General features: G+C 36.0%; 1 protein-coding gene across 1 annotated transcript in view; it reads right to left on the minus strand.

The window, feature by feature from the left end:
• SESTD1 (SEC14 and spectrin domain containing 1) overlaps window positions 1-16,928 on the minus strand; it is a 116,615-nt gene that overhangs the window by 56,014 nt on the left and 43,673 nt on the right. Inside the window, 1 exon segment of the mRNA XM_030325266.2 lies at window positions 13,558-13,671. Coding sequence (XP_030181126.1) covers window positions 13,558-13,671 — 114 coding nt within the window.

Raw genomic sequence — 16,928 nt, forward strand, 5'->3', positions numbered from 1 at the left:
ACACTGATACCCAAGGACAATGTGGGAAAAGAAAAGACCACAAGGACTTGAAAATATCAAGTATTAGCCAATATCAAGCAAGGCTGTGGAAGAGTAAAAATTCTTATACACTGCAACTGGATATGTAAATTAGAATGCCTCTTTGGGAAGCAATTTGGCATTATCTTAAAAATTTGAACATTTCTATAACCTAGGTCTGGTGAATCTGCAAAAAGAGAAAACCTTATACATGTTTCACCAGGAGACATATACAAAAATTTTTGTAGCATATCATTCATAATGGCAAAAGAATGAAACAACCCAAATGTCCATCAACAGGAGAATAACATAGCAGAATAACATAGCGGAATGACATTCACCGGTGAGAATGAATCAACTACATCCACTGCAAGAGTATGCATGAATCTTATATATATAATGATGAATGAGAAAAAGCAGGTCAGTGAACATTAAAATCATACCATTTTTAAAAGCTCAAAAATAAGTGAAACTAAATACAATATTTAGTAACAAATAATATCTTTAAATGGCAATTCTACAGATACAAATAGAAAAGAATAATAAAAGGTAAACATTCCCTATTTTCTTAAGATTTTGTCTTTCACATCTAAATTAACACACACACACACACACACACACACACACACACACACACACACACACAGAATGAGAATATGAACAAAGGATGGATAAATACAAATAAGTTACCTTTATTTCAAAGAATGGAGATTTGGGTTCTTGGGATGGGCTGTGGGTAACCAAGTGTTTATTTCAGTATTAAGCTTCATATATACCTACATGTTTTTAAAAAGAATATGTAGGGCGCCTGGGTGGCGCAGTCGGTTAAGCGTCCGACTTCAGCCAGGTCACAATCTCACGGTCCGTGAGTTCGAGCCCCGCGTCAGGCTCTGGGCTGATGGCTCAGAGCCTGGAGCCTGTTTCCGATTCTGTGTCTCCCTCTCTCTCTGCCCCTCCCCCGTTCATGCTCTGTCTCTCTCTGTCCCAAAAATAAATAAACGTTGAAAAAAAAAAATTTAAAAAGAATATGTAGCAAATACTGTATTTAAAAACTAAACACAGAATCAAGAGAAGAAGGGAACAACTATCAGTAGCTGACTGAAGAAAAAGCTAACTTCTGAGGCAGCAAGCAGGGAGGTTACAGGGAGAACAAAGGGAAATCTAGAGATGGTAGTAGTAAGAAAGCTGAGGGGGTTTATATGCCTTTTCCTCCATTTAAAAAGTAAAAGAAGGGTGCCTGGGTGGCTCAGTCAGTTAAGTGTCCCACTCTTGATTTTGGCCTGGGTCATGATCTCAAGGTTTTGAAATCGAGCCCCGCATCAGGCTCTGCACGGAGGATTTTCTCTCCCTCTACCTCTCTCCCCTGCTGGGGTGAGTGTGTGTGTGTGTGCATGTGCGCGTGCTGTCTCCCTCTCTAAAACATAAACAAACATTTTCTAAAAAGTAAAAGAAAAGATATAGAACACCAAATTACATTTTTGGTTAGTTTAACAGCAGCAAACTATATTATATCCATCCGTTTTAAATGGCAATTAACGCGATCTCTCTTGCACAAGTTTAGCATATCTCAATTTCACAGTCTTTCTGTTTAGGTAATAATGAAAGCTAACTTAAATATCTATTAAAATTTTTTAATGTTTATTTATATTTAAGAGAGAGAGAGCGCAATTGGCGGCGGGGGGCAAAGAGACAGGGAGACAAAGAAATTGAAGCAGGGGGTGCCTGGGAGGCTCAGTCGAGTGTCTGACTTCAGCTCAGGTCATGATCTTGCGGTTCACGAGTTCAAGCCCCACGTCGGGCTCTGTGCTGATAGCTCAGAGCCTGGAGCCTGCTTCAGATTCTGTGTCTCCCTCTACCTCTCTGCCCCTACCCCACTTGTGCTCTGTCTCTCTCTCTCTCAAAAATAAAAACATTTGGGGCGCCTGGGTGGCGCAGTCGGTTAAGCGTCCGACTTCAGCCAGGTCACGATCTCGCGGTCCGGGAGTTCGAGCCCCGCGTCAGGCTCTGGGCTGATGGCTCAGAGCCTGGAGCCTGTTTCCGATTCTGTGTCTCCCTCTCTCTCTGCCCCTCCCCCGTTCATGCTCTGTCTCTCTCTGTCCCAAAAATAAAATAAACGTTGAAAAAAAAATAAATTAAAAAAAAAAATAAAATAAAAACATTAAAAAATTAAAAGTTTAAAGAAAGAAAATTAGAAGAGAAGAGAAGAGAAGAGAAGAGAAGAGAAGAGAAGAGAAGAGAAGAGAAGAGAAGAGAAGAGAAGAAAAATTGAAGCAGGCTCCAGGCTCCAAGCCATCCCCACAGAGCCTGACATGGGGCTTGAACTCAGACTGTGAGATCATGACTGAGCTGAAGTCAGACGCTTAACTGACTGAGCCACCCAGGCACCCCAAAACAAACATCTTAAAGAATTTTTTTAAAACAAAATAACATCTCAGAATAAAAAGAACACAAAATTTTTTTCTCTTATTGAAAAATCTGTCACAGAGGGATTTTATTCTCTTGTTCTAACGCAGCTTCTTTAGACTAGAGGACAGGCATGACGCTGAACAGTAAATGTTAAGTGGCGTTCAGGCCACAAGAACCATCTCATCTTCCAGCAAGTTCTTCTGGGATCTAGACAGATACCTCCACAAGAGCAAGAGTAAACACAGTCAGCTCCCACGGAGGGCCTTTTCCTTTGTCCAAAGTGCCTAGCAATCTATTAACTAGATATACACTAACAGTGAAAAAGAAATATGTATTTACTCCAGGAAGAAACACTGCTTGCTAAATTAAGCACCAGTTCACATCTGAAAAGACACCTGAACAGAAACGAATGTAAAATATAATGAATAGTCTCTCTGCTCTTCTACTGTGCCTCACCTGACACAATATTCTATTTGAACATTGAAAAAATGTCTACTGAAAAATCCCTTTCATGTCCCTCTTATTATAATTTAACTTTTAATGATGTTATTCATTTGTTCAACATTCATTATTTAAAAGAGTTAAACTGATTAGAAGTATTATTTATTAGAAGCTATGTGTTCTAGTGCTGGGAATACAAGGATGGGTAAGATATGTTTCTACAAAGGAAATGAGCTTTTTATTTCTGCAATATTCTACAGAGTTGTTTTCATAAAAAGAAGTAGATTAAAGTTTTCTGATTTATTTCTACAGCCTTTGTTAAAAATACTCTAAATAAATCTAAATATTGTTGCAATAGCACAGAGGGACCAAGGTTTTACTAGAATATCCCAAATGATTTCCAAATACCTTTCTTAGGTTAAACACCATTATAATGATTTAATTGTAAGGATACCGAGCTAGGAACCAATCACTCCAGGTTTGTGCCTTAGCTCTGTCACAAATTCACTGACTTTGTAGAAGTCAGCCTAAAGGAACTCACTCCAGGCTATTTTTCCAAACTGCCAAAGAAGGCAGTAGCTTTAAACTATCTATGTCTCTTTAAGCTCATAAGAGGACATATTCTAATGAGCTGTCATGCTGTACATTTAATTTGGACCATTCTTCTCTAATACATGACCTATCTTGCCCAATGGAGAGTATTTGTCACTTTCTACACACACTGGTTAGCCTCACTAAAAAAAAAAAATAATAAATAATAAAAGTTAACATAAATTATATTATAAAAAATGTAGAAATATATATTTGTAGTATCTAAATACATTAAAGTCACTGGTAACAGACTTCAAGTTTAATAAGCCAAAGGGAAAATGTGAAATTACTTAGTTATGCAGAGCAAAAGCTGTACTTGCATCTGAAGATTTCTTGTAAAAAAAACTTTTTTCCTAAAACCAACATAAATGCAAATAGTGCAGAGTCACTGTCTTTTATCACATAAAATATATTTAAGAAAATACTATCTCTTAGGAAACATAACTTTTGAAGAAAAAAGTTACCTAAGATTATTGTTATGATATTTACACTTATGCAAAATAGACATAAACAAGAACATATCACAATTATAGACCTGCATAAGACTCATTTTCTCTATTATTAGAAAATATTTTATAGAATCTATATTCTTATAAAACTCACTGATGGCTGTTCAAAGTGAAAATAGACCTGCCATGTAGAAACACAGAACTGTATCAACACCAAAGGTATCTCAAAGCTAAATTATGTCTATGGAGAAAAACAATAGCTTTAACAATCAGAAGACTGAAAATCACAACCATTTAAAATTAACAACTTAAGGAACTATCTACTGTGATGAAGTATCAGTTTGTACTTCAATAATTTCATCTTTACTTAAGAGGGGGACTGAGGACAAGAAGTGCAGAAGAAGCTGGCAAAACACCAATAACTGATTCTATTTTATTAGATAATGTTCAAAAAGAATGAAGGAAAAAAAATTAAGAAGGGTATCTAAGTATCACCCCTCTGAAGTGAGTCAGGAGAAGCATCCATAAAAGAAAAGAGAAAGCCTCCTCCCAGTCCACAGCAAAAGTACATTCTGTTTACAAAGGTAAGTTGTGCAATTACCTTTGGAAAATGACACCATTTGCCAGAACGCAGCATATAAATTACAACTGCTTCTAAGATGACAAACCAAGCTACAATGAACCAATGATTCTACTCCACTCCAGTGCCAGCATCACAGAGAAACAGGATTTCACAAAAAGAGCAAATTCAAATGCACAAGCAAAGGAAATATGGGAAGAAACCGTATTTTTCTGGGGGTGGAAGGGCAAGGATTTAGGCCTGAAGTAAAACTGGAGTGCTAAGAAAGTAAACTATGCAGACAAGGAGATTTCTGGAAGTTGGAAAAGCGCAGAAACAGATTAGAAAGTAAATAATCTACATTTCAAAAAAAACAAAGAGAGAGAACTAACACGTATCACAGTCAATGTGGTGAAACAAATTTGGAATCTCACACTAGGTGATTTTTTTTTAATTTTCTTTAATGTTTATTTATTTTTGAGAGAAAGACAGAGAGAGCAAGTAGGGGAGGGGCAAAGAGAAGGGGAGACACAGAATCAGAAGCAGGCTCCAGGCTCTGAGCTGTCAGCACAGAGCCTGATGCTGGGCTGGAACCCACAAACCATGAGATCATGACCTGAGCTGAAGTTGATGCCCAACCAACTGAGCCACCCAGGTGCCTCTAGGTGATTTTTCTCTAAGCTATTAATTACAGCTTCTCAAGTTACAAAATACTGGTAAGATTTCCTATATTTCTGTCAACAGTTCTGAAAGAGACCACTAATACAACAAACCTTCATAAAACATTTAAATATGAAGCAGTGAAAAGTCAGGGCTATTTTATCTCACGGGAAATGTTTTATTTCTCCTCAAAGTGGGGGAAACACACACCCAAAAGCAATCATCCCCAAAATTAAAAACAAAATTAGAAAATAAAGGTCCAAAATATCACATTTAGGTCATGCATATTATGTCTAATCCCTTTACCCCAGGATTCTTCATATAAAAACACACAAATAATGCCATAATTGCTAAGAAGTCTAAGGAAATATTTTCCAAAACTGCAGAAAAAGGTGTGAAAATCTTTAACTACTTAATAAGAAATAACACTGCAAATTAGAGAATTATTAAAAAGTTCAAAAAGACACAAATAGGTAGGTATCAGTGCATTAGAATATTAAGCATACTAGCCAGTTCTTTATCTCCTGTAGAACTTTCTTTCAAATATTTACTGACAATGTCACCTATTCTAATCAAGGGATTGTTAGAAAAACTACATTTGAGCAGAAAAGCAAACCTCCTTAAAAATCAAACAATTCCTTACCTTGGAGAAAGAAGATAATACCATAAACTCAAGATTTCATTTCTCAAAAAAACATTTAAAATAATACATTTTCCTAAAGAATGTCTTTAGACTGACTCACTGGCAATACTTCTCCCCAAAATTCTGACAATCTCAAGAACACTCTCCATAACATTCTACAGTATTTTATCATTTTTCCCAGAGCATAACAGAGAAGTAGTATACAATGAGCTTGTTTTAAGAAAGGATTTACTAAATTGTTAATACTATAAAATACTGAATTAAAGGGAACTTCATCAAACAATCAAATAACATGATATACACCAAATAAATCAATTCTGACTTTTCCCATCTAACAAATGGTATGGATGATCTTTAATTTTAAAACGGTTATGTAAGATGCAGAGTGAGCTATTATAAACCATTTACAAAATTATCTATTTTTATGTTCAATTTTAAGACTATATATAAATTATGATGAAAATGGTACTATACCTTCAAAAACAGAAGGGGAAATTATTTTCATAACCTAATCTTTGAAATTTTAACTTTTATACTTTAAAAAAATTGACTGGTTTATTTTTATAATTTTTACATTTCTTTTTAAGCAACTATAAGTGAGAAAAGGTTTGTAAGCCTAGCCTGACAACTCTTTGAAAGGGTAGAAAGTCTTTTACTGTTCATAAATGAAAGTTCAAATTTGATTTAATTACAACATATGCTTCCTTTTTTACCATAATTTTTGAGTACCAGAGATATCATCATATGCTAACTAATAATTTTGATGAAGTGAGATTCATGTGTCAGAAAATCTATCTCAATCTTAGGAATGGGCAGAATATATTACCGTTCTTTCAAGCAATGCTGGGTCTGTACCTTTGATTGACTTCCTATAGACTAGTCAGAGACAGGTTAATTTGTAGATATTGTTCAGAAAAAATGCAAATAGTTTATGATCAGTGAAACTGATCAGTTTTGGTCTAGTGAAATAAAGCATAACCTCAAATTTAGAATTTACGGATCTAAAGGACATTGAGCAGTTTTGCATCTAACTTGGCAATCTTATCTGTCTGTAAAAATCCTAAATTCCTCAAAAACTCTTAACCACACCTTACAAATTACTGATAACCTCATCAGACAATGATTTACCTATGTATGATTTGTGTTTATGTTATATTTGCAGGAGTGTCATGTTTTTACTTTTATGAAAATCATTCTTTTAACATATGCTTGATCTACTCAGGATTATGGTAGAGATCATATTCTGATTTTTGTCTAACTGCTAAATAATTCTAAATTATTTTCAACTATTCATCTCCATGAATAATATGTATAGATACCATTAAATTCTTGAAGAAAAGATTAATCAGTTACATTCAAAGTAGCTATCATTTTAAGCAGGAATCTAAACTTCAGATCTACCTCCAAAGAAATGTGAAACCTAGAAAACAAGCACAAAGGGAGCCAGAATAAAACAATGGAACTGCAAAAAGTTAGATAAAAAAGATCACTACCCTACATAAGTTTTTCAAACTTTTGCCAAGTCCATTCAAAGGAAATAAAAATCATAAAAATGTTTAAAGGTAAATACTACTTGAAAAAGTAAGAGGTTAAAGTAAGACAAATTAAATAACTACACCACAATACTTAATTAACTAGCACATACGACCACTCAACAAGTTTGAAGAGAAAGATATTTGGCCATATTGTCTTTAATCAAAACATTTGTGAAGGTTTTCTTTAGTATAGAAACTTACTTATAAAAAGATTCAGAACTTGTTTCTCCTTTATTCTCCCTAGAACATTCATTCTTTCCTAATAAAACATTCCCAAAAAAACCTAACACAGAACCTCTCACTCTGCAGGCACTCACATTTCATTTTTTATTTTACTTAATAGTAAAAATGTGTGTGGAAGATATGAATTAAAAATGTGTCTTTGCAGATTTACTACAGATTCATGTGTGTATATATGTGTATATATATATATATATATATATTATTTCAACGTGTATGTCTGCTTGTATCTGTTAGCTGGGGAGTTATTTTTTCAGTAAGGGAAAACTGCTTTCTGCAAAAACTAGAAAGAAGTCATAATACATGGAGCCAGAGGTGCTCCCAACAGAACGTGAAGGAAGTCTCTGGTCCTGGATCCTAGCATTAGTATGGCCTCAAAAAAAGAAAAAGGAAAAAACAGAATCAGATGCAGTATTGAGAGGAGATAAGAGAAGAAAACAATTTATAATGGTGGCTGATTAACATTGCCAGTAAATAACTTTTACTCTCATGAATAACAATAAAGAATAAGGTAAAGATCCTTTGTGATTATTAGTCTCCCAATTTGAGGATAAGGTTAATGCCGTACTACTTCAATTTTATCTTGTCATTTAATAGACTACAGATACTATCAACTAAACAGCAAAAGCTATCAAAGCCACCAGGTAGAATGCTGCTGAAGGACAAAAAGTACATGAATATCTGAACTGCTAAAAGGGAAACTGAACAGGTAGGTACCTATTTCAGAGATAGGACAATACATAAGGAAATATTTAGGTGAGCAATGAGAGCTGAATATTCAATAGCTGATGAAAAACATCAGAGAAGTAAACAGGAAGAAAGTCATCTAGAAGAAAAATTTAGGAATGATGATGAGCGAGGAAATGTGAAATCATGTGGGAAAAACAAGCTGTCGTTAAAACAAGTAGGTGTTTATTTGATGAATGTTGTTGACAGATGGTAATAAACTTTTCTTATGGATTATTCTATAAAGTAAAACATACTGTTGCTTATAGGAATGCTGTACTTATAACAAAGTTGTACTTTAAAAATATTTAGTATATATCCAAAAACACAACCTTAATTACAACAGCCCAAATGATCCAAATAACATCAAGGAAAGTAATTTTTGATTAAACGAGAATCTATGTTGAATTTAATTATATATAGCTCTAAGTATCATATAATGGCTGTGTTGAACTGCCGCTTAAAGTTGAATGTGCTTGGCAGTACATTACCCAGCATTTGAAATTACTCTCATCTCATTAAGATATTAGGCTTTTTAATAAGTGCCTAGTGCTTATTTACTCGGGAAAATATCCTAGCTAAATCTCTTCAATGACTGAAAGAAAACAATATAGTGATATAAAAACTTTCATAGTTGGGTTTTAAACATCAATCTATGACACCAGATCTAAGCAGAGAGGAACTGTTTTCTACTTTATTTCCAAGATGCAATGTGTTTAGTCACTATGAACTCATATAGCATGAGACTCAACTAGGCACAGCATTTCTGAGCAGATGCCTATGCTTAAGCAGGATGTGACAGACTCTTCACAAAAGGGATCTTCTCTCCTATTCCGTGTTCGCAGCTTTAGTTTCTAAACCACTGGCCTCTGCTTTCTCTCAGAGCAACATTTCCTGCACAACTGGCATGAACAGCAGACCTCCCTGCCTGTCAGACGTACTCACTCATCATGGCAACATTCAGGCAACCTTTACTCTCTTCCCTCACTACACTTTTATTTCTCCTCCCTCAGATGCAGTTTCTCATTCAACTATCAGGGTAACACCTTTTCTAACGGTGTTAGAAGGCAGCCTTCCCCTACAGTGCTGGCACATCTTTCCACTAAGTCCACATTCACAGTCAAGTCAACCGATGACAAAAGTACGCAAGATAAAATGGGGGTGGGGGGGGATTTGACTCCATCTGCATAGGATGTAGAAAGCTGAGATGAACAATACTCCAACCCTCAGAACACCACCACCAGCACCACCACCACCAAAATAATGCAAGTTAATCTGCAAAATGACAACTTTTCTTCAACACACAAGAGTTACCAGGAAAACCAATTAACCTGAAAAACAGGAATAGGTTAGCGCTTTCAAGAAAAGATGGGACTAGAACACTTGCTTTCCTGAGGAAAATGCCAGAAATGATACAAGCCAGGTAAGGATTAAGCTACCATTTTTAACAAATCGCTAAGGGCCAAATGTGAACCAATGTGAAAATACAAAACCTCTGGAAAGTACAGACACACGAAGAATTCAATCTCACTTGCAGGCTCTTCTACACAGACCTCCTGGGAATCATGAGAAAGATAAGGATGGTTAAGATAAGAAACTTCAGGGGCACCTAGGTGGCTCAGTTGGTTAAGTATCTTACTCTTGATGCATCTCACTCAAGTCATGATCTCATGGTTGTGAGATCGAGCCCAACGCCAGGCTCTGTGTTGAACGTGGACCCTACTTAAGATATTCTCTCTCTCTCTCCCTCTCTCTCTCTCTCCCCCCCCATCTGACTTTTTCTCCCACTTGTACGTGCATGCACTCTCTCTCAAAAAAAAAAAAAAAAAAAAAAAAAAAAGGTAAGAAACTTCAAACAGCCTCTCTCAGATATAGACCTGGGACACGTGAACAGCAGCCACCACTGAAAAGGCATGAAGATGAGACAGCCCAGATTCTTCAACTCTATCTCCTCTAGAGAACAAAAACCTTTGCATGCTGAGGGAAAGGGAACAGAACCCAGATGACCTTGGAGCACAAATACAGCCCCACTGTAGCTGGAGGAAAGGAAAAGAAAAATCTTCTGGTGGAGGCAAGAATATATGATGAGCCCACACTATCACAGCCCTTCTAAAGCTGGGAAAGAGGGCTCTACTTCCTAGACTCAGTGTCACAAAGCCTGCCTAAGACTGAGACTGAACCAGAATAACAGAAAATGCCCCTCAGACAAACACTGAGTAGCAAGGAACAGCAGTCTTTGGTTGACTATATATTTGGTTGCATCTATAATGCAGAGAGAGATCTTTTCTGAGGCAAGGTACAAAGGAAAGACCTATAGCTGAGGGTGAAATAAACACTGAAAAAAACAGTCTCTGGCAAGCTAGCACCATCTTCAACACAAGGTAGCTCAAGAGGAATTTGAAGCCTGTGGTGCACTAAGGAAAATGAAAGCAACAACAAAAGCCAAAGCCAACTCAACTCCTGGCGCAGCTAACTCTCCTGCCCCACTAAAAACCTAGCGAAAACCAAGATGGGCCCATGAACAGGCACAAATACTATTTACTTCAGTCTTGACTATCCTAAACAACATGTCCAACATGCCACAAAAAATAACAAGGCATGCAAAAGGCAATCAGGAATCAAAGCAAATGACGTAACTAGAGTAAGACAGACCCAGATACTGGAACTATCAGGTAAGGAATTTAAAGTAACCATAATACATGCTAAAGGTTCTCATGGAAAAACTACAAGAAAACAGGCAAGAACAGATGGGGGATTTCAGCAAAAAGAAACTATAACGAAGAATCAAAAAGAAATACTACAAAACACATGGTAACACAGATGAAGTTGAGTTTACAATGAATGACTCATCAATAAACTCAACAAAGCCAAAGAAACAAACAGTAAACCTGAAAATGTTATCAACAGATGGGCGCCTGGATGGCTCAGTTGGTTAAGTGGCTCTCTTTAGCTCAGGTCATGATCTCAGTTTGTGAGTTCAAGCCCCACGTTGGGTTCTGTGCTGACAGCTCAGAGCCTGGAGCCTGCTTCATATTCTATGTCTCCATCTCTCTCTGCCCCTGCCCCGCTCATGCTGTCTCTCTCTCTCTCTCTCAAAAATAAAATAAAAACATTAAAAAAAATTTTTTTTAAAAAAATGACAATGGATCAACAGGAAATACCCGAGGGGAAAAAAAAACATGGAAAAATAAAAGAGAACACCAACCCAGAAATTTTCAAATGGTCTAATATACATGCAATTAGAATTCTAGAAGAAGTAGAAAAAGAAAATGGAGCAGATAAAATATTTGAAAAGAAAGTAAGAATTTTCCAAAATTGATGGCAGACATCAAACCAGAGATGCAAGAAGTTCAGGGAACACCAAAGAGAATAAATACTAAATAAAATACATCAAGGCATTACATAATAAAACTGCAGAAAAAACAAAAACTAAATGAAAAATCTTGAAGGTGGCCAATGGGGGAAAAAATATATGGCACACAGGGGACCAAGGATACAAATAACAGAACTCTCCACAGGAGCTATGGAAATAAGTCACTGGTATGATAATGTCCTGAAAGAAACAATGAAACAAAATTCTATAACCACTGAAAATACCTTTCAGAACCATATTAGAAATAATGGTTTTTGTTTGTTTGGTTTTTTCAGGGAAAAAAAAAGGCTGAAAAAATTCAATGATAACAGACCTGCACTGCAAGATACATTAAAGGAAGCCTTTTAGACAGAGGACTATATTAGACAAAAAGATGAATCTCCAAAAAGAAATGAAGAACACCAGAAACGGCATAAAGATGAAATTCTTTATTTTAAACTGATGTAAAGAGACTATCTATGGCAAAAATAGTAGCCATCTATTGTGTGTTTACAGAATAGAAGTAAAATGTATGAAAACAAGGGGAGAAAATATTGGATATACAGTGTTTTAGGTAATTTCCACTATATGTTAAGTGGTATATTATTTGCAAGTAATAGTCCATTAATTAAAGATGTATATTATAGGGACACTTGAGTGGCCCAGTCCGTTAAGTGTCAGACTTCTGCTCAGGTCATGATCTTGCGGTTCATGAGTCCGAGCCCTGCATCAGGCTGTGTGCTGACAGCTCAGAGCCTGGAGCCTGCTTCCAATTCTGTGTCTCCTTCTCTCTGCCCCTCCCCTGCTCACGCTCTATCTCTCTCTCTCTCAAAAAGAAATAAACATTAAAAAAAAAAAAAAAGATGTAGACTGTAAACCTAGGGTGTACACACACAAAAAAAATCTAAATAAGAGATATAAACTACAATACGGATAAAATGTTATCATAAAAAATAATCCAAAAAATAGAAAAAGAACCAAAAAATACACAAAACCTAGCAAGATAGATTTTAAACCACCTGGTTTTATGAAATACTAAGATAACAGATTATCAGAATGGATATGAAGCAAGACCTAGGGGCACCTGGGTGCTCAATCAGGCATCTGACTTCGGCTCAGGTTATGATCTCGTATTTCATGGGTTTGAGCACTATCGACAACGGCCAAAGTATGGAGAGAACCCAAATGTCCATCAACAGATGAATGGATAAAGAAGGTGTGGTATATATATACAATGGAGTATTGCTCAGCAATCAAAAAGAATGAAATCTTGCCATCTGCAACAACGTGGATGGAACTAGAGTGTATTATGCTAAGCAAAAGCAGTCAGAGAAAGACAAACATCATATGACTTCACTCATATGTGGAATTTAAGATACAAAACAGATGAATATAAGGGAAGGGAAACAAAAATAATATAAAAACAGGGAGGGAGCCTCTCTCGCCCTGTATTTAAGAGACTCTTAAATACAGAGAACTGAGGGGTTTGTTGCTGGAGGGGTTGTGGGGGGGGGGGGGATGGGCTAAATGGGCAAGGGTTAGGAGGACACTTGCTGGGATGAGCAGAGGGTGTTATATGTAGGGGATGAATCACTGGATTCTATCTCTGAAATCATTATTGCACTGTATGCTAACTAACTTGGATATAAACTTAAAAATAATAATTTTAAAAATATGTTAAAACTAGGAAAAAAACGCTAAAAAATACAGAGTGATACAAATGAAAACAAAAAAGAATTTGTGGTCTTTGACAAGGAATCATAATCTATTCAACAAGTATGTGAATGTCAATTATACACTAATCATTGCTTAGGCACTGTGTGAGAACTGCTTGAGCACAGCTTAGTATCCAATGACAAGCAAACAAAATAATATCAGCAAAATGCTATTTTTAAAGATACAACACACTTCTGCTTTTTTATATAGAGTATATTTACCTCAAAGCCAAGTCTATCCTTTTCTTTCCAAAAACAAAAATGTGTTACTTTCTTATCCCAGAATTCATCGGGCTTCACTACACAAACAAGGGACACCTCAGCTGGAACAACATTCTATAAAATACAAAAAATAATAATTATAAATTAGACATGTAAAATGAATAATTTATTAACACCATAAATTACTAAATGTTCATGGTTAGGCTGAATAATTAAGAGACCTTTGGAAAAGAATTAAAATAATAAAGAAATATTCCAAACTTCAAAACATACATGGCAATAAAGAAATACTTGGAAAGACAAGCTGATTCAGAAAAGACTTCAAATAAACAATGTAATAAAAACAGTACATGTGGGGATGCCTAGATGGCTCAGTCTGTTAAGTATCCGACTTTGGCTCAGGTCATAAGCTCATGGTTCATGAGTTCAAGCTCAGCATCAGGCTCTACTCTTGACAGTGCAGAGCCTGCTTGGGATTCTCTCTCTCTCCCCCATTCTCTGTCACTCCCCCACAATCTCTCTCTCAAAATAAACAAACTTTAAAAATAAATAGATGCTAAGTGAAATAAGCCATACAGAGAAAGACAGATACCATATGGTTTCACTCTTATGTGGATCCTGAGAAACTTAACAGGAACCCATGGGGGAGGGGAAGGAAAAAAAAAAAAAAAAAAAAGGACGTTAGAGTGGGAGAGAGCCAAAGCATAAGAGACTGTTAAAAACTGAGAACAAACTGAGGGTTGATGGGGGGTGGGAGGGAGGGGAGGGTGGGTGATGGGTATTGAGGAGGGCACCTTTTGGGATGAGCACTGGGTGTTGAATGGAAACCAATTTGTCAATAAATTTCATATAAAAATAAATAAATAAATAAAAATAAATAAATAAATAAATAAACAAACAAACACTGTACAAATGAAATTACTTTTGTGTTTTACTGAATCTTTGTAATAGGTAATGTTCAGATTAAACTACAATATAATTTAAATTAAATAACTATCATATTTTGTTTTTGTGTTCAAAAAATTTTTTGGGCATAATAAAATCATCTTGGACAATTTCTTCAAATGATGTAAAATCAATTTTTTCACAAAATAAATTTTTTGCTGGCAATTATACAAAAGAGCTAAGATTCTACTTGATTATTAACTTGAAGAAGAGGATAAGCTAATCTTTGACAAATACAATTTCACATTTACTAGATATGGTTATTCATATTACCTTAAAAAGAATGGAAATTAACATTTACTGAGTCAATAAATATTCCATGTATATTTTATCAGCAAACCCATATAGTCTATCTTTAAAATAGATCTGAGGGCGCCTGGGTAGCTCAGTCAGTTGAGCGTTCAACTTTGGCTCAGGTCATGATCTCTCGGTTCATGAGTTCGAGCCCCATGTCAGGCTCTATGCTAACAGCTCGGAGCCTGGAGCTGTTTCGGATTCTGTGTCTCCTCTCTTTCTGCCCCTCCCCTGCTCATACGCATGCACGAGTGCTCTCTCTCTCTCAATAAATAATACAATACATCTTAAATCTATCCATTTCTACCACCTGCATTGCTAACATTCCCAAACTAGTCAGCCTTTTAAAATATCCTCTTAACAGGCCTCCCTTCTTCATATTTTCTCATGCTCAGAGTAAAATTCAAACTCCTACCAAGGCCTAGAAAGCCCTCCAAGCTCAGGGCCCCAATGACCCTCAGACCTCACCTCATACCCCTCTCCCCATAGATCACTCCCCTACCACAGCCACACTAAGTTTCCTGCTGTTCCTGCCTCAAGCTTATGCCCTTGATGTCTCCTCAGTCAGGAATGTTTTTTGCCCCGTACACAGAAGAATGCTCCCTCTATTTAAGATTCTACTCAAATATCCCCTTTTCAGACAGACCTTCCCTGACAACCCTATCTAAAGTAGCACCGTATGACTCGGTCTCCTTTTACCACTATATTTTTCTTCATAGCATTTATCACTATCTGATGTTACATTACTTAGTAATTTGCCTAATTACTTACTATCTGTAGTAATGTACTACTACTTTATGTAAGATATCTAATATCTTACTATCATGTCAGTCCTGTATCTCCAGCCTTTGATAGTGCCTGGTATATAGAAGACACTCCATAAATAACTTTAAATAAATGAATTCACATTAAATAAAATTGAGAGAATGAGATCTACTTGAATTTCACAGAAGAATAAACAGAGTTTCAAAGAACTAACTTGTCCAATATGACAGAGTTGTTCAGTCATGGAGCTTAAAGAGAAACCAGATCTGACTCTAAAGTTCTATCACACCATTTCAAATGTTCTAGACCAGGAATCAGTAAATTCTCTCTCAAGGTGTAGACAGTAAACATTTTAGGCTTTGCAGGCGATATAGTCTCTGCTGCAACTACTTCAATCCTGTCATTATAGTATGAAAGCAGCCATAAACCATATAAATGAATGGACATAGTTGAGTTCCAACAAAACTTTATTTATGAATTCTAGGGGTCAAATACCATTCAAGACCATAAATGGCAAAACTGAATAACAATAATAAATTATGGTTATAATTAATTATTATTAAGGAGAAAATAGAAATGCTTCCATTTAAACATGTTATTGGGCACGTCACAAATCTAGTGCCCCCTGCAATTACCAGGCTATGAATTAGTTAAGTAAATTCAACAGTATCAAAGTTATCAGAGAGGCTGGGAAACTTAGGGTAGAGTGAGGTTTATTTATATATTGACTTTTGGAAGACTATTATTTCAAAATCACTGAATATTAAAGTTGCGAGAAACAAGAGAAACCAAACTCATTTTAGAGAATATTAGTTACAAAGCCAACACTAAGCTCTGGGATCCCAAACAACTGGTACTCGTACCTTTTGAAATTAAAGCAATGAATGATTTTGTATGTAGAAACTGCTTGACTAGGAGTAAACAAAAGGCCATTGCAACTTCTGAAAATGTTAACTACTAATAAATCCAAAAGTTGTTAAAATACCTATGGGAAAAGAAATCCCAAGAGGGGATTAAATCATCCATTGACTGTTCTTCAAAACTGCCAATGATCAAAGTCCAGTTCAAACAGCAAGCCCCAAACAGGTCATCTGTGACACAGGTGAATGACAGGATGAAAGGAAGAACAACACAAGGTCATAATTAATGGATTTCTCACCTAATAGTTATTTTAACAACTTTTACTGAGAAGAATTCATCTTCACAGGTGGGATATAAAAGTACTCAGAACATATCTGACAGAAAAAGTTATGGGATATCAATCTGTGCTCCCTTAAAAACTGATCCTCTAGAGGCTATATCCTTTCCAACTCGAAGGAGTAATCCTAATGATGAAGGTTTAGGCCACACGTTTGAATACAAGGTAA

The sequence above is a fragment of the Lynx canadensis genome, chromosome C1 (genome assembly GCF_007474595.2).
Source record: "Lynx canadensis isolate LIC74 chromosome C1, mLynCan4.pri.v2, whole genome shotgun sequence".
Classification (NCBI taxonomy): Eukaryota; Metazoa; Chordata; class Mammalia; order Carnivora; family Felidae; genus Lynx; species Lynx canadensis.